The following is a 19,568-nucleotide window of genomic DNA, read 5'->3' as shown; positions in this document are numbered from 1 at the left end:
AGTCATGTTTCAGCTCACCTGTATGAAAAAGAAAAGTTGTAACATACTGTAATTGTATTTAATTTTTGTATAAAACAAATATTTTCATGACTATGCTTAACTAAAAGATGTATTTTTTTTTCTATTGCTGCAGGCCTAGATGTGGACTGTGAGTGTGTAAGGAGTTCGGTTGTGTAATTCTTTGCTTGTGTGGCTTATTTTCTTCATTTATTTCCAAACATGCATACAATACACCAAAGGTAAAAGAAAAACACGTTTGTATCATGTTGTTGAAATGTAGTAATTTTACCTAGTCGTAATATGACATTTGAGACGGATATATAGACTGTATTGTTTGTAGATACGTACAACCAATGGCAAAAGCTTAATGTCATTTTAAATAATTTATTTAAAGGATTTTTGAAACCTATCAATGTCAGTTGAGCTTCTCACTGCAGGCAACACTGATTGACAATTATATTGTAGTTTTTTTTCTCTTTCTAACATGCTTTAAGCTATCTTTGGGTCCAGGAAACATAGAAGAATCAGAAATACCTCAAGTCAAGATCTCTTCAAACTTATGTAATTCTTAATGGAAAATAAGGTAATGAAATAATAATAACTCAAACTTATACAGATATAATCTCTGAATCAGATGGGGAGAGGGAAAGGTTTTCTGCATCCTGCTGTGGAAGTGGCATGTTCAGGAAAAGAGTTTCAATTCAAGTGGGTCACTTAACAGAAAAGATATTACATCCCACTGGGTGACACATTGAGCATGACACCAGTTTCACTTGAGAGATTAATTTTACTCCAGATATTGTGATGAAATACCAAATTATGTTAGCTTCTACTGTAAGTGCCTCTCATTAAATGAGATTGTCAGTGATAAGAGTAGTGAATGTCTTTTTTGACAGTGACTTTTATTTGGATAGGAAATCTTTGGAGTTAGAGTAGGCTATTTGAAATGGGTTGACACACTGTGTTAGATGTTCATGAAAACATGAGAAAAAACTATTTGATTAAAATGATATTTTATTAATTAATATATGTGATCTTTCAACAGCTGTGATTAGTTGCAGAAATCCTTACAAAGTTTTGGATTTCTCTGTGTGTGTAACTTGTGAGCAACAGGCTTTTTTTAAGGCAATTATTAACCTTTTCCAGATCAAAAGTCTGAAAAATGGATTAAACTCAGTTTTTATTTTTTGACATGACTGTAAACTTGAGCCTATTTGCAGTGTTACACTTTAGAATGAAAAAAATAAGATCTACTACTACCACTGAACTGCTGTCTTATTGTCCACTAAACATGGGGAAGTTTATCAAACTCATTAGTTAACCCAGACTTTTAATACCATGTACCTTCCTAGACAAAGCTCACAAGCTGTCTTGCTGTTTTGACAAGTTAGATAACTTCTAATAAATACTAGGCCACAGTGTCTCTTATTTGTAATGAGGTACCAACTGATCATAAAAAAGTCTTGAAACATCTCAAATTTAAGTTTTAATATTCAAGGCTCAACAGTGGACAAATGTTCAATGAGAATTGGTTGAAAGACAAACATCATAGAGCATCTAATAGTTAATATGAAGCCCATACATACTTTCCTGCAAAATATTCAAACTTGGGGCAAGAGGTTGCAAAGCAACAGAATTCCACGTGAAACCATATTAGCTCTCAGAAAGGTGTCACTCATTTTATCTCAAGTCCTCCTCTGCTGCTACTTTATCTTTGCTAACTCCGTTGTTACTCTGCTGAGGCAAATCCTTCAAAGACCACAACATGTAGACTTTTTTCCTCCCAGCACAGGAAGTATAAATTTTGATGTTGCTTGCCGTAACTCACCACCAATTGTACACCTCAGAAAACAACATAGATTCCATGCAGTGACCTAATGTTTAATCCAGGAGGACATTGTTTTCCAATGGGTTAATTCAGTGCTTCTTAATTATTTTCTGTTACACCCCAGCTTGCAAGAAGAAAACAATTCACACCCCCCCTCCATTCTCTGCCGTGACTACAAATACAAATTGTTATAAATACACCTCTGCATAAAAATGTATCCATATTAACATTAAAGAAAAAAGAAAAAAAAATAAACAGTTCAATTTATAACAAAATAAATGTATTAACATTGTTTTTTAGCCTATAACAGAAACGCTTTAAGTGCATCAATTTGCCTGAAATAAAAAAATTAAAAAAACATGTTTAAACTGTAAACATTTTTCACCAACTTATTGTGCCATTTGATACTGAAAAATAAAATTAAATGAAATCAATAAATAATAATTAAAAAAAATTCAAATTCAGTTCAGTAACATTAACTGAGGAACACAATATATAAAGCACCTTAACCTACAAAACAAAAACGAATTAAAAATAATTTGTGCTGATTTATTTTTCTTTTTTTATCATAACGAGAAAGTCAGGATTAATGGTTACAGTGCGCTTAGGCAGTGCACAGCTTTTTGGGTTTGAACCATAATACTGTAATGAACTGTCAGCTCCTGCTCAATGTTTCAGCTACTCTGTAATGGAGGGGGGGGGGGGGGGTCACTGAGCAGTTTGGTACATCACCTATTATGATGCTAACAGAGCTTGCTGGTTTACTGAAGCAACAATCACACGGCAATAGTGGGCACGTTTTTGCTGAAAAAAACTCCAGCGTCTTATCAGCGTACTCGGGTTGTAATGTCTTTAAGCGGTGCCTTCATTTATTTACCTTCATGCTTTCCGCTGCCAGCATTATTAGACACAGTAAACACAACGGCCTCTCCTCGTCTCCCTCTGTAGTCACAGTGAAGCCCAGCACTACAAAACTCTCCTGTCTGGTCACAGACCAAACCGATCCATTTTCATGGCTATAGATCTAGACATTCTTAATCTAAACAGATATCATTGCATACAAACAAGTTGTCATACTGCAATAAAAAAAAACCTGAAGTGAATAAGCAATCAAAATAACATTGTTTTGTTTTCAAGAGCCGAATGACGAGGATGCTGCATAGACACCTACACAGAGGTCCCTCTTAGCCAATGGCATGCCAGGACGCTAAGTAATAGCCAATGGCAAAACAGCTATAAGAATGTTGCGTTCAGGAACCTTTGGGAGCTGCGAATAGCAGCCCATACTGTATTTTTTTCTTTCATAACTAGAGGCAATATTTTCCTGTTGAGGTGTTTCGTAAGGAGAACATTTCGTATGTAGAGACATTCGTAAGTAGAGGTATCACTGTATATAGAAACCACCTGCAGATGCTGCTCACATAGTCAACATGTAAAAATGCATATGTCAGTATTCAAATAATAGTGTACATGATATTTGTTTTTGCAAGCCAATATAGTATTAATTTAGCTAATGCTAAAAAATGGAGACACAGGTTAATATTTGTTCCCTTACTATGTTCGAATCAAGTATCATATGAAAGTAGTTCTAACAGTTTTAGATATTAAGTATTGCATTTTTTTAATGGCTTCCAACTATTCCTATATTGTATACAGGGTTTGTAAGATCAGACCTTAGAGGTTACAGGTCCTTCCAGACATCAACAGCTGGCTCACACAGTAGGATTTTCCTGGAGCGTCTGCATTTCACACATCATTACATCTATAACTGTCTAACGGGTGAATTTTTCATGAGCAATAGATTAAATAAACTGGGAAGGTGTTAATAGGAGAATGCACACTTCAACTGTGACTGCCTGTGTCTAAATTGCTAAAAATGTCGTGCTTGATTATCTACATATTTTCTGTATCCAAAGAGAAAATACAGGGAATCTGGGTATCAAGATGATTAAATGTCCTGGATCTGCACCTTCATACAATTTCCATTTCGCTACACAGTTTAGATATTATGCAACAATCAAACAGTTGCAAAAAAACCCAACATTTTCTTCCTGGTAGAAGTAATAAAAGTCTAGGAATTAAATGTAAAAAATCTGTTGCAAGAGCATTAAAGAAACATTGTTTTGTCTAGAAAAAAGAGGAGCAGACTGCATTTATGTAGCTGTAGCTCATCTGACTGCTGCTTTATGACACAAGCTGATATTCAGGCATTCATGCAGAAGGTACCATGCTGTCATCTGCTCATCAGGAGCAGTAAACATTCACGCAGTCACCCACAGTGTGGTCAACCACCAGCCTTCTGACAAGTGAATGACTGTTCTACCACTGTCTGTCAGAAGCCAAAGATGGAAACTGTGGGTGCATACTGAAGAAAATCACCCAAGCAAAATTATACAGTATGGGCTTTAATATACTGTATAAAGTATATAGTTTTAAAGATACCCCGGCACACTAAATCACCTACATCCAAAAGACTTCCACTTGCTTTGTTGTAATTGTTTTTTTCAGCTGCAGCTGTTCAACAGGAATCCATTTATGTAGTGACGCATCGAAAATGGCATTTAAAGGAGGGGTGGGAGCTGCCTCCCATCTGTGGCTTATACAACTCCTATTCACATCCTTGACATTGTAAGGATGGCTGGTGGGTGTTTTGATATACAGAGCCAGAGTACAGTAGAATCAATAGACAGAACAAAAAGGAAGTTCAGCTGCTTTAACTGAACCATAATGGAAATAGTTTTGTTCCAATTGCTACTTCAGACCAACATCCAATCAATCAATCAATAAATCAATTGATTCAAGAAGGATGAGATACATTTCATGCAAACATGCTACAGCTATAATATTTGTGCCTTGCAGAAAATATGTGATTAAAATGCAAATGCAAAGTGAATTATGGCAATTCAGATGCTAGAAAAAACAAAATGATGCAAAAAAAAAAAAGCTGCTTACATGTCACAACTTTAATCAAGTCAGATTCAATACAATTTACTCATTTCAATAGAGCATAGAGGAGCAATTGGCTCTTTGGCTAATGATGCTTATCCTTTTCATTGTCATACAGGATCATAGCTATTGTTTGTTTTTTTCTCAACTTCCAACTTGTGGCCTTCAGTGCCACACCTCAATTCTGAATCAACCTGAACTGGGATAAGTAAGCCCCAAAGCCGTCTGGAAGAAATTATTTATGTATCACACCAAATACATCTATAAATAAAATATACCATTCATACTACAGCAATCCCAGGGCATTGGAGGAAACAATTTATCAAGGATTGGGGATATGTGTTGGTTTTATATAAACCCCTCTGACGGAAAACACATTTATAACATACCTGTAGGATATGTAAGATTATCACCTGCTCTAAAACAGCTTGACAGAGAGAGAGAGAGAGAGAGAGAGAGAGAGAGAGAGAGAGAGAGAGAGAGACTGTGAATGGAAACTATGGCGACTTTCCGCTGAAAAGTGAGCTGAGAAAGAGAAAGGTGAAGGAAGTAAAATACCAGTTTCCACACGGCAGTCGTTTTTCTCACAACCAACTTCAAAAGCTAATGCTGCCACTGAAGCATCATTCTGAATGAGTCAATTCAACATTAAAAACAGTCCTTCCAATATGGAAAAATGTCAAAAGATACATTTCTTTAAGCAGCTGGCTCAATTAATTAACAAATACAGTAGTTAATGCTTTCAAATGAAAGATGCAACATCTCTCCCAAGGGCTGCGGTGCCATGATTTGGCAAACTTCCAGAGCCTGGAGTCAGAGCTGGAGATGCAAGCGAAGGCCTGTGTGCAACTTGACAGTGCACGCTACACCAAGCAGATTAACAATTGTCTTTCAGAGTTTGACAATTGCTTTCAAGAGTTTTCGTTGCACAAGCCAGTCACCACATTCATGTGCTATCCTTTTCGGGAAGATGCAGTTTGAGTCACTCGCATCAAAAATTGCAGCACTGTTTCACCCGAACTCTTCTGGAGCTTAAGTAGCTCATCTATAAATAATATCATGATAAGGGTTGCATGATATCCATTCATTTATATAAATAGCTAGGATATTTATGTTTTATCAAATAGTCTTTAATGAACTAACTAACCCACTAGGTTTTGAACTAACTGGGTTTTTTGAACTAACTAGGTTTCTTAACTAACTAGGTTTTGAACTATGTTTTTAACTACTTTTGGGTTTTTTAACTAACCTTGTTTTGAACTATGTTTTAAACTAACTACTTTTTGAACTAACTAGGTTTTAACTAGTTTCTGAACTGACTAACTAACCCATTAGGTTTTGCACAAATTGGTTTCTAAACTATGTTTTTTACCAACTAGGTTTTGAACTAACTCACTTGGTTCTGAACTAACTGGGTTTTGAATTATTTAACACAAACATTGTATTCATAATTACTTTTATTTTGTTGTTTGATTATTGTTTATGTTTTATGTTATTTATGCTATTATTTAGTTGTTGTTTATGCCACTTAGGGAGCAGTTCTCCCCCGAGACCTGCCACTAGTGATGTCCGCTTTGTTCCGGCGCTCCGATACACGCCCTGGACTCGGTGGGCGTTCCCATGTGAGCCACTGCTCCGGAGCCTGCTTCAAACATGGAAAAACCATGTGACTGATAGCGTTTGGCACACTCAAGTGCTCCAAAACACTAAGCGCTCAATTTTCCAGGTGACTCACTGGCACTTCATTCACCAGGTTTAGTGTCCGAATCAATAGGTGATCCGAAACACCGGCAATTCCTAAATGTATTAAAATGGATGAAACAGCGCAGTGCGCTGCCTATGGTGTCAATGACCCGTGGATCATTGATCAGATTAGCATGTGGGTTGGTGACAGATAGCTTGCTTCCTAATTGTTTTGCAATGGAACCAACCAGAAAGAGATCTCAAGTCTGGCAGTAATGAAACAGTTTTTGGCACAATTGTCGCAAATGGTTCGGCGCACCATGGGGCGCCATTCAGTCTTCACTACCCGCCACCTTATCTTGGTGGGGAAGTTTGAGTGCCCAAATGATCCCAGGAGCTATGTTGTCAGGGGGTCTATGCTCCTGCTAGGGTCTCCTTTGGCAAACAGGTCCTGGGTGACGGGCCAGACTAAGAGCAGCAACAAAACCCCGATGGCAATAGAAAACATAAAGGACTGTGACGTCGCCCGGTATGGCGCAAGGAGCCAGGCCTGTGATTTGGGGTTAATTCGCGAGCCCCTGGTGGCGCTCCCAATTACTTCCAGCCTGAGTCTCGTTCTAACATTATTTTAGTAAGTCTTGTATTTCAACAGGAACTTGCTTCTACATGAAACTAACCAGAGTTGATAATGCATACAAGGATTTTTTTTCATATATTTGAGAAAAAAAGAGGCACGGGGTGTGGTGGTTGTCCGGTTCAAATAACCTAGAACATTTAAAACACACTCACGAAAAGGAGAAGACAACAGTTTATGTGTTTTACTCGCGAGGAGAACGGACAGAGATGTGATCAGTTACAGATCTCCAACCCGTTCTCAACATGTCTCTGCAGAAACCTCTTTTTTATTCTCTTGGGGCGTCCCCTGTTTACATTATTTGTCTAAGCGATGGGGGGCAGAAAAACAACAGTAAAACAACCCCTGTGGCATGATGCCATAGAAGAGTTGATAATTTGTTGTGTTCAGGGGCCTGTATACAATGTTTGTGTGTGTGTGCTGACTAACACATATATATATGCATGTACAAAAAACTGGAGAGGAAAACATAATTTCCCCATTGTGTGGACTATTAAAGGTGGATTATTATTATTATTATTATTATTATTATTATTATTATTATTCTTTTTACGGGATCCTCTCCTTAAAAAAACAACAACCAGGCACGTTCCAAATTAACAGTTCAGAGGTCACATCCTGCTCAAGAGACCTTTACTATCACTCTAGTGATCCCATTGCTGCTGTTGTCTCCCTGAAAAAATAACTCATTACATAGCAAGACACTTAATCACTGATATAAACATGTATACGGTCATGCTATGTAGTACAAAGAATAAAGGAATATAAAAGAGTAAATATGAGAGGACTTATATACATTATTCTAACAGTGGTGACAGAATGCTGAAAGAAGAACAGCAATAGAGAAACAATAAGAAAAGTTATAGACCAAGACATAAGGAGAGATAGTTCCAAAGCAAACAACAGGAAAACAAAACAACAGCATCCAAGTTGCAGAGGAGTAAATAAAAGAGGGGACAAAGAAGTCTTCATTACAAAATGCCACCATGAAGAAAAGACTACCTGATGGAAAGAAGCGGCACTAAACTCAAACACCACTGGGAGGTTACAGAAGGGGTGAAACACAGACAGGCCTTGCCAAAGCAACCTCCATGACAAGCAGTGCCACCTCGTTAAACCTGTCTGCAGGAGTCACAGGCAGATGTTCTATTTTCTATGATAATGACCAGCCTGCTGAGCAGCTAGCGGCGTCATGCTCCTTTGAACAAGTATTGACCTCAAAGCTGTCACTTGGCTTCATGCCAATTTCCGCTTGGTTTCAGATCAACTCACTCAGAAGAGGCTTGTTGCACAAGTTTTAATGCAGGCTTAAATATATTAATATCATGTGTTGTGAAATCTTGCAAAAAATGCCTTTCCCCGGGCAAATGTGATCTTCTGAAATCTGTGGAATGCTTCTCAATTGCGCAACATGTGGGCATCAGAAAGAGTAGCTACGAATTCATGATCACCAATTATGTCATGAGACCTTTAAAGGCATGTTCCCCAGCCCCTTGAAAATTGGCATTATGGAAATGAAAGTGTTACCCACTGATGCACATTTATGCACCATTTTGCATTTAAGAGACCCACTACTGTCAGGCATCAAAGCACAGTCAGCACACAGAGTCAAGAGGGAGGAACTTGGGTGAGGCAGGGATAGAGAGGGAACTTAAGAAATAGACGGCAGAGGAAAGAGCTGTGGTTCTCTGAGGATTAGTTCATTTAGACTGCTTTGATCTGTTAGATCTTAATTAATGTGTAGCACTGATAAGAGTTCTAACAGAGAGCAACACTATCCAGATGGGAAGGGAGGAGGTTGGTCCCATCTTTACACTGTTCTCCCTCCTCCCTCTTTTCACTGAACAAACTCAGTTCTTGGACATTCTTGTTTCACTGAAGTTTGGTTGATAATTAAAGAGAATAATCATCTTTTGGGAGGCTGCACATGGGCACAGTGATGCTAAAATCAGCATCACTGTGCCCATGTGTTATTCTAACAGATAACTAACAGTTTGATTTTCTTTCTAAACGAGGCGTTTTAATTTTTTTTTTTTTCATTTGCACACATATGCAGCAATATCTGATCTCATTTGCAGATTTTAAATGATGGGAATTCTTCCTTATCTTGACAAGGCTTGACTTAATGACATCAAAACATTGTGAACATTAAATTCCAGATTCAAAAGCTGTATTTGGATTTCTTCCAGAATTAGATGCCCTGATACTGTGATCAGTGGCAGTTGTTCTTTATTATTGAAGCACACAGCAGTTGCAGTTTTATTATTTTGTAAGGAGTGTTTTATAGTATTTCAGAGAGTCAAGCCCTTCTGAGAGAAACTGAGAACTCACCATATTTGATGGCAACTTCAGCCTTTGCAAAATCCCTGTTTAACCCCGCATAAAGATCCATATGGGCTTATTGACAAACCAAGAGTTTTTGTCATTTTCTTCTTCTTTTTCTTGTTTCTGTCTGTTTCTCTCTCACTCTCTCTCTGCCTTTCACACACACACACACACACACACACACACACACACACACACACACACACACACACACAAACACGCACACACGCACACACATACCAACACTTTACCTATGCAACCTTGCAGATCCAATCGAATTTTCCAATCTCTTTGGCATCACCTTTCATCTCCTTGGTGAAAACCAGAACAGGCAGATGAAGGAGAGGAAGAGTATTAGGGGATATATTCTTTTTTCCTTTTTGTGACAGCGTAGTCAGGGAAAAAAATAAGTTCAAAGAACTGGAACAATGCAGGGAAATATGTCAAAAAACAGCATAAAAATAATTGCTGCAGACATATACACATTGGATGATAACTAGCTGCATGCTATAGTGCAAAGGGCTTCCTCCCACAGGGCAAAAGAACTGAATTTTTTGGCTCTAAATTTTTTCTCTCACCCAATGTCAGGTGGGATTCCTGTGACCCTGCATGAATAGGCAGCTGTGGATGACGGATGTTGCATCTTCTTCCAGTTTATTTTGAATACACTGAGGCAAAATCAACAAATTTTGATTCACGTGATCAACAGCCTAATGGCCACTTAAAGAAGAAGATAAATTTAAACTGCCACAGATTTTATAACCTAGAATCCTATTTTGAAATGGAAAAGTAATAGATCTTGATGAATAGTTAAAAGAGACATTTGAACTTTTAATACCATGATTTGTCGCTATCATAGAAAAGTATACCAACTCTAACTACAAATACAGTCAAAAATTGGTTTAAAATGAAATCAAAATTCATTAGTGTAATTCACATACCTTACTCCTGGAGGATTTTTCCAGCACTGTCTCTTATTTTTTCAATTCAGCATTAAAGAAGAGGCAACTTTGCGCACTGGCTTCTCTTCTGTGTACCATGCCAAATGCAACCGGTTTAATTGTGGTGCAATTGCAAAGGCTTCTTCTTCACCAATGTCACAGGATAAACAGACACATTTCAGAAATACAATTCTAGAAATATATCTTTATTAGATATTACTGTCATACATGGTTGGTGGAATATTCATGTTTGTAGAAAAACAAGGGCACTAGTGCTACCAGTGCTCCTCCATCATCCCCAAATCTTTTACTCTGAGATCTAAAGGAGTTGAGGTAAATACAAGATCCATCAAATTTAAAAGGGCCCTCTGGTTTCTGCAGTAAAGGCCCAAACAATGAAGGATCTCAGGTACAGACAAAAACAAACATATGCATCCACACACTCATTTGGCTTCTTTCTTTTTAACTTTACTTGTCTACAGGCAAACATAAGATCAGTTTGTTATGTTTGTTTTCTTTCAGAACATTTAAAAACATTGTCCAATTGTACTTATTCTATGTTCCTTCTTCTTTTAGATGATCTACCATATCAAATTCCCAGAATTCCAACCCAATCCCATTTTTTTGGAAATACAGTATGCATAACATTCTTGACAAATTCAATTACTCTATAATGTCTGTTCCTCCAACGAAAACATGTGAAGCTATTGTATGTTCCCAGTTAGTTTAGCTAACCCTAACCCTAACACTGAATGTTTTGTAAAATAAAATAAGAAAAAAATCATTAAATTAAATTATACAACTAATAGTTAAATGTGCATTCAATGTAATCATTCTTCAACTCTGAGGTCTTTAAGATCACTGTAATTCTTTTTACAAAAAAAGGTTGCATTTAAATTTGGATGAGTCTTGAAAAATAAACTTTGAAATTTGTTTTAAAAATTGATTTCAAGTGATTTAATTGTAAAACCCTTCATAATAAATTTCTAAAAATATTTTTAGAGGGTGTATGAACACACAATTTTAATAAATTAACATAATATTAATATAATATAATTTGTATTGTAGTGTGTTGTTGTGAGCGAAAACATTTCAATAACAGGCAAGGCATTAACATATGACATTCGACTGCGCCTTTTCTAGATTTGTACCATAGAAACATGGCACAATGTATGTATGGACGAGGTTTTTGGAAAGAAAACCCAACTTTTAAAAATGTGTCTCCAACTCTGAACTTTGCACGAATTTGGTAGAATGGCCAACATATCAGAAAACAACAAATTCAATCCTGGTAAAGTAGGTGTATTCCCCTGAAACACATTAAGTTCATTAGCATGGAACTGCAAGTGACCGCTGGATTATGTGTTCCCCTTCTTCAAGTCAGTATGATAAGCTAAACTAATAGCTACTGGACGTGGATCCATTTTGAATTGATAGTTGTTACACGGCAATGGGTACTGACATCACACATTTGGCAAAGGTGATATTGTGTATTTCCAAAATATACAATTTTTGGGTGCAACCAATGATTATTTTTAATATTTTATGAAGAAATCAGTGCAAGTTAGGGGTTATTGATCTGAACTGAAGAGGAATCCTAAGCATCAGAGAGACACAGGTCTTAGTGGTAGATTTCAATACCTCATCAATGACTTCATCTCCAGACGTGTTTTCTGCTGACCCACAGTCATTATAGACAGTGAACACAACACATCTCAGTCCTTCCTGCTGTGCTGCACAATCTCTCCATTCTTGTATCATATGACATCAAACTGTGTTCAACATCTATGCTTAAAATTTGCATAGTAAGTCAAGTGATTCAGAACTTGAATAATTAAAAGTAAAGTTTAACAGTACAGGGCGACAACAAAGCTCATCAGCTTCGACATTTCAATTTGGAGAAATACCTGAGAAATGCAATGTTAGTAGAATAATTCTTACAGTTGGGTGAACGAGTCTTCAAGGTATCAATACAGTAACGACAAGTTTCACGCCTGCTAGTCACTAAAAGACAAGGTGAGTAGGACGGGAGGGAGGTTATCTGCGCATTCCACGTTCTTTCCCGTAGGCCGCGGGGGCAGACATGGCCACAGAGAGGCAAGATATGGCTTTATGCTCCAAGAATCTTCTGATTTGACATCTGCCTATGTCTGTGAGTCTGTCAGAGGGCAAGAGAAGGATTTTGAGGGCACTGCCACTTCCTCTTGAATCTGAGTCTCAGGGTTTTATCAAAGAGATCTGCTTTCCACGGTGCAGAGAATAGATGAGCAGCATGGCACTCATCAATGGACTGACAGCTTTGAATGGATGTTAATGCAGACATAGTTAGCCCTCCTCTTCTACATAGGTAGAGGGAAACCAACCAACCTGAGAAAAAGCAGGACAACACATAATTAATTGCATATACATATCTAAAGTGAACACAATATTATTGCAAGGCTTTTTTTGTTAAGTTTTGACTTGTGTGTTGTCATCTGTAACTATCATACAAGGCACACAAATATCAAGCACATATATAATCAGAACCTTACTGAATGAACACTAAACACAAAAATATTTGTGATTTTAGTTGATAAAATACACTAAAATCCTGCACACTTCCTTAAAACACTGAGAAAACCAAAGACAACAAGCTTCATGTATATTTACAAGATACTAAATATTGTAAATCTATCACATGATTTTCTTTCAACAAGGTACTTTTGGTACTACTTGGTATTACTATGTATTAATAGATATTTCTAGGCAATAATAACATTAAAGGTAAATTGAAACATTTGCAAACTTACCCTGCCATCAATTTCACCTTTCCACCACCCATTGGTCATCTTGTTGTGGATCCTGATGACATCCCCCTGCAGCAGAGAAAGCTCTCGCATGTCTCTGGAGCAGAAGTCATAGCGTGCCACTGCAACACCCAGCACTCTGGGAGCAAACACTGAGACAGAGAAGTCCTCAATAAATCTCCAATGAATTTCCAAAAAACCCTCTATAGAGTAGTACCAGAGATTCAGTAAAATTCCAACTTGAATAATGGATAACTATTATTATCTCTGGCACAATGACCTCAAGTCTTTGGTCCATCAAATCAGGAATAACAGCACTCACTAAATCACACTGACTCCTTAGAGCAGTTTAATAAATCTCTAATCCAACAATGTGCTTTCCAAATATCTTTCTAGGTACAGAGTTAACTATTTCAAAAACCTAAATAGTATGAAGGCCTTTTCACTTTAAAGTGAAAACGTTTGTTCCAATTCTGAAAAATGTCATCTGCCGCAATGCAACATTTAGCATTTGGAAAAATTTTCAACTGCTCTTGAAGCCATGTTCTCCTCTGCATTCCAAAATCCTGAGCTTTCTAATATTTATCATCTACTCACTTAGATTTGTCACATTGGGAGCACTCGTATGATGAAGGGTTCCGGGTGACTAAACTATGACAAGAAAAATGTCAACTCAAATCCCCAACAGCTCATGATCAATCTCTGACATTCTCTGATGAACCTGTCAACATGCACTACCAGCTTTGACACTACAAATATTTTTGGGACTATATGAACAATGATCAGTTATTGTTACAATAGTCCCTATGTGTGTATTATTATCATCTCTCTATCATTATTATTACTTTAACAAGCCTGTGTTTTACTTAATTTCACAATAGAATGAAACATCTTTATGGGCATGAACCACATAAGGAAAAACAGTCGTTCACATACACAGTAAAGATAAAAAGACCTGTGGTAATCTGAAGATGACTGACTGACTGACTGTTATTATAGTCATGTGTTGATTATTGTTTAATATTAATGTTCAACACAGTTTGCAAGTTGCACAGCAAGTTATTTCAATAGATGCAGGGGATGCAGTAAATGCAATCCTCATGCAAACAGTAATCATGCATCAAGGTATCACTGTGACAAAAGCCTATAAAGATGTACATGTAAATATGTTATACACGTTTATATGTTAACATGCAGTGCTAACAAGGAGAGTCATACACTAGTGTAGGGAATTCATATTGTGTAGACAGAATTAGGAAAGTGTGAAAAATTCCTTTTATTGACTTACATGGAAATAAATGCCTTTTCTGGCCTTGTAGTGATACGCAGAGAATTATACCTAAAGTACTTATTTCTTATTGCGTTACATACATTCTTGAGTTTACTGAAAATGTAAATGTCAGTTATTATGGCTTTGCAGATCTTTGTTACTGCTGCCAGTTCTGCAGTTATTTCTGCCAAATGGGAGACCTCATAGTTGTCAGAAAATCACAACATTTCTGATTTGGATTTCCATGAGGCTGATGCGAATGTTTTTCCCACTCAAACATTCTATGCAATATGATGTAAAAGCAACATCATTAAACTACATTATTTAACAGAGGCAGGAAAAAAAAAACAAGACAAGGGAGAGACAAAGAGAGTAGAAAAGCTGTACTTGTACCTGACCAGAAAGGCGAGGAGGAGGGAGGAACAAAGCTGCAGCTGCCAAGAGGAACTACAGAGAAAAGTGGTGAGTGATGGGGGTTCAGGCCGTAGTGGGAGCAAAGACAGAACATAAGCAAAGTAAACACAAGTTTGACAGAAAGAGAAGACAGTTAAGGAGAGAGAGTGAGAGGAAAAGTTGGCAAAGTCAAATAACAAGCAAAAGCAAGGACAGGTGGGAGATGAGAGGTAGAGTGGACGGCACTGAAGACCTCAGACATTTCTATGTAATACTGACCTATAGAAGGTGGATTGCCACTTCCACATATTATGGTCCAGTCTAAAATTTTAATATTTAAGAAATTATACACAATTCCAACCTTTTGGCAATTATTTAAAGTTTTTTTTGCTGACTCAACACAACACCAAAGTTACATGTGGATGAATCTCACTGGACTTACTGTCAGACTGGACTTACTGCTACATGCCCACATGTCTACTACTAGTCCAATTTAATGAAAATTGGAGGAAAATTTTAGCATTGACCAAAGAAAAGGCTGTAACACCAGAACTCCCATGGCAGTCATTTTGACTGCTTTCATAATTTGCAATGCAATAACTTGATTTAAAACAAAACAAAACAAAACATATCTACCAACAGGACCCTGACTTTTCCTAAATGTGTGTATATTTTATTCTTAAATTGTTTGATCATTAAAATTTCAAAACACAAACGATATCTGAGTGTTTCTACCTAGAACTCCCATAGGAAGTCATTTTGACTGCTTGGACATTATTTGTATATAATTTGGATTATCATTAAAATATCCAAGATTAAATTGGTGGAATAGGTCAAAACACATCAGGGCATTAAATTAAAATTATATTTATTGAATGTTTTATTTATTTGCAATTACACATCCAAATTCAAATTCTGAAATAAAAACAAATATATATCTGTGAAATAAAAACAAATGTTTCCTGCTTCAAAATAGGTTGATTTCATCATTAGACCTTAACAATGAAAATTAATTACCATTATGAAGAGTCAAAAATGCTGTGATGGCTGCCAGCCAGCTGGAGACACTGACGTTACAAAGCCAAGAGGGTTTGCTTATGGCTCCCAATCACTCACAGTCAACATAGGTAACCTGTACCTTTTCATCTACTGCTCCCACTACCTTATGACATTTGACACAATTATCCTTTGCTTTATTTTTTTTTACACATTTGCTTTATTTTTCTTACACATTCTTCACTTGTCACTGCCTTCTCCTCTCTGTCTTCTTCTGCTCCAAAGGGGCTCTCCCACCATCATTTGTCAGCTTTTGCTTTCATGTGTTCTGAGCAAAGTTCCTTTGTAAGTTGCACTATGAGGTTCCTTTGTGACATCATCTTATTGGTGCATTTCTTGAAGAGGATCAAAGCATTTATGGCAGCCAGGTCGAGATTATTATGAAACACCACCAATGGCCATCTACATGTAGCAGCTCTCACTGAACATTTCCTCCCCATTTGATCAAGCACATCTACTCTAACTTTGGTTCTGTTGCAGTGCGTAACAGTCTCCAGTTTAGCCTTGTGGCCACTTGTGGCATTGACAGCTGGTGTGCATTGTGATTACAATAGGGGTATCTTTCTTTGGTTAGCATTGATAGACTTGTTAGGGTTGCACTGTCACATTTCAGCACCCCTTTACAGTGTGGGGCCCTTTGCTCCTCTACAGATGGAGGAAGCTCTTGTCTACTCTTATTTACTGGACCAATCAGGCTGGTTTTCTGGGCCTATAATGCCTTGTAAAGTTCAGGAGAAGTAAAACAGTTATCAATGGTGATATCCCCCCAACACAAGTTACCTGTGTTGAATGGGGGAAATATCAGTGTTTGTGAGCCCTAACAAAAACAACTTGGCGTTCTAACTGCAGTGTCTCCAGCTGGCTGGCAGCCATCACAGCAATTTGGAATGTTTATAATAGTTAATAATTTTCATTGTTAAGGTCTCATGATGACACCAACCTATTTTGAAGCAGGATACATTTGTTTTAGTGTCACAGAGATACACTTGTTGTTATTTTACAGTTCAAGTTTGGATGTGTAATTGCAGAAATGCTATCTCTTGTCAATTAAATAAATCAAACACTCAATCATTATAGTTTTAATTAAGTGTCCTGGTGTGTTTTTACCTATTTCACCAATTTATTTTTAGATATTTTCAATCATAAATTTTTATGCAAAGCTGAATCAAGTTCACATGCAATCATTATTTTTCAATGCCATGGAGTAAAAATTCCTGTGCGTTGCACCTCCACCTCTGTAGCTCAAAAGAACATCAGTGGTCGAGCAAGCCACACTGAATAAAGTCAGAAAGTAAATTTTGCAGTTAGTCTGAGATAAAAAACATAGTTATTTACTCATTGTTCCCCACTGGTTACATGGAAAAGTGTAAAGAAACCTTATATATAAGATCTTGTTTCAACACAACTCTGCATGAATGGACTGCATTGCATAGATTATGTGTGAATGCAGAAGCTCACAGTGAAAACAAACACCTTTGTAGTTCTTTATACACTGACGGTACAGCAAGTAAGGAGGGAGCAATGGAGGCAGCTATGAAACTGGTTGCTGTGGTTTTAGCCTACATAACAACACTGCATACTGCTGTAGGCTAGATGCTGCAAAGCCCACAACCGACAAGCTATGGCACAAGTATGTTCACTAGACAATAAAATATCACTAATATGTATAACATGCACTAATAACACATACGTTCACTTAAGATACTATCCTACAGTGATATTTGATCCTTCAGTTAAAAATCACATTTAGACAAAATTCTTAACAATATTCAGTAGGTTTTTTTAAGATTTGCATTTGCTGTGCATACAACTATATTTTTAAATATGATGATGCAGTTTGGTAGGATTGGCTTGAATTATGTAATGTATTGTTATAAACTGTCACTTTTGCAGTGGTCACAAACTGTATAATTGTGAATGTACGTTGTGTTTCCCAGCAACACTGATATTAGAAAATGGTCAAATAATCTGTCGTTGTGACAATAAAAAATATTTAGAATTATTTCTCAGTCTTAACATATACAAATGAGATGTATTCAGTCCATTGTAATTGGTGGCTGTTCTTTTAACGAATGACTCCAGAGTTCTGAAGGTTTTTCAGTGGCGCTTCATCTTGTGGTTGTTTACTCAGGCTCAGATTTGTTTTTCTTTGCTATAAGGAGTCTGTTTTCAGATTCAAACTATTTTTTTTGTGCACGACATCTGTCTTTCTACAGAACCTGTTTACCACTCAGAAATGTGGCGCTCACACTAAGTCTGTCTATGGGGGTGGACAACTTAAAGTAATAAAAATCTATCCCAGAATGCAATGAGGCAACACTGGGTCTGTCAAGGCTTTCTCACTGAAGGAAGCGCAGTGAATGGCAGCGAAGCACAAACATACCTATGGCAAAGCAGCTTTGAAGCCTGATGCGCTAGGAGACGGGGGGGACATGGATGCAGCAGAATTTTACATCGGAACAGACACAAAAGGCTAACTTTGACTTTGTTTGTTCTTCTGCTTGGCTGCTGTTGCAGTGATGGTGGTTGTTTACACAAGCGCCTCCATTTATGTGAAGACAGTTTACCTCCAACTGCTTCCACTCTTTCTTTCTCTCTATCAAATCATATTTAAAAACTTTTCCCAGTTTTGTGAAAGCAGACACGGCCCTTTAGTTGGACAAGGGGTATCCCCCAGGACTGTGTCAGCATGCGGCTGTCAAACACTTTCCTCTGCTGCCAGCCCAAGTGAAATGTCATGTCCTGTCAGGGAAATTGTGAAGCCATCTTGGAGCTGAGCAGCATGTGGTGTGTGACGTTTGGAGGAGCAGACTCCTGGTGCTTGCCTGGGGCATCAGGCCCTAACTGGGTTCTCTCTGTCGAGTCTGGTGGGCGGCTGAGCCTCCTGTCGCTTTCTTTCACTCACTGTTTCCTTCATTCCCTTTTTTTTGCCCTTTATTTCTCTTTTACCTTGTATTGTCCCTTTGTACCTCATGTCTCAATAACACCTGATGCAGACATGACATTAACATGCAAACTCGGCTTGGCTATCTCATCTGGGTAAGGTAAATATTAATTCATGGTGCTAATGCAAAATATATATGCACTTCAGGAGGTTGTCTGGCTTGTGTTGGTTCCCAGTAGAGTGAAAGTGTGATCTATAATATTTTTAAAGCAAAAGTTCAGCATTTTGGGAGACATTATATTTTTCCTTAAGAATAGTCAATATAACAATGGAGATTATTGCTAATTTGGTATGGATGGATTGAGCTGACATATTGTAAAAAAACATCTCAAGAAACTTAAAACATCAACACAAAAAGTCAAGGCTGGTTACACCATATTTTGTTTATTTAATTAATTAGGTGCTTTTGATTACGACAGATTGAAGCAGTTCAGACCATAGGTACTTGGCTTGGGTACCAGAGCATGGCTACTTCAAGCCCACCAGGGAAGACTACAGTACTGAGTGTGGACCAGTAGCTTCAGAGGTGTCACCTTACCTCCAATGCACACCTTAGGTGCCCTTGTGCAAGGTAACAAAAACCCAGAATTGCTCCCAGTATGCCTTTGCATTGCTGTCCATCACTCCACCCTCAGTTGTATGTCCATAGGCTAAGTCTGTGCTTGTGTGTTGCAGCTATTATGTGCATAAAAGGTATTTCCCCACTGGGGAATACTAAACCATAAAAAATCTTAAATCTAGATCCTACGCCAGCTAGAGAAC

The 19,568-nt window shown here is 37.5% G+C and overlaps 1 protein-coding gene across 5 annotated transcripts in view; it reads right to left on the bottom strand.

Moving 5' to 3' along the window:
• Positions 1 to 10,576: 10,576 nt before the first annotated feature.
• LOC137612709 (guanine nucleotide exchange factor VAV3-like) overlaps positions 10,577 to 19,568 on the bottom strand; it is a 50,068-nt gene continuing 41,076 nt past the window's right edge. For all 5 annotated transcript variants that reach the window (XR_011038863.1, XR_011038864.1, XM_068341372.1 and 2 more), the window contains 2 exons: positions 13,147 to 13,295; positions 10,577 to 12,724 (listed from right to left, as the gene is read on the bottom strand). Coding sequence is in view for 3 of the 5 variants with exons in the window: in XM_068341372.1 (XP_068197473.1) it covers positions 12,683 to 12,724; positions 13,147 to 13,295 (191 nt within the window). In the remaining 2 variants the exon portion in view is untranslated. The remainder of the gene's footprint in view (positions 12,725 to 13,146; positions 13,296 to 19,568) is intronic.

The sequence above is a fragment of the Antennarius striatus genome, chromosome 18 (genome assembly GCF_040054535.1).
Source record: "Antennarius striatus isolate MH-2024 chromosome 18, ASM4005453v1, whole genome shotgun sequence".
Lineage (NCBI taxonomy): Eukaryota > Metazoa > Chordata > Actinopteri > Lophiiformes > Antennariidae > Antennarius > Antennarius striatus.
The sequence above is the reverse complement of the archived record's forward strand: the minus strand, read 5'-3'. Positions and strand labels throughout refer to the sequence as shown.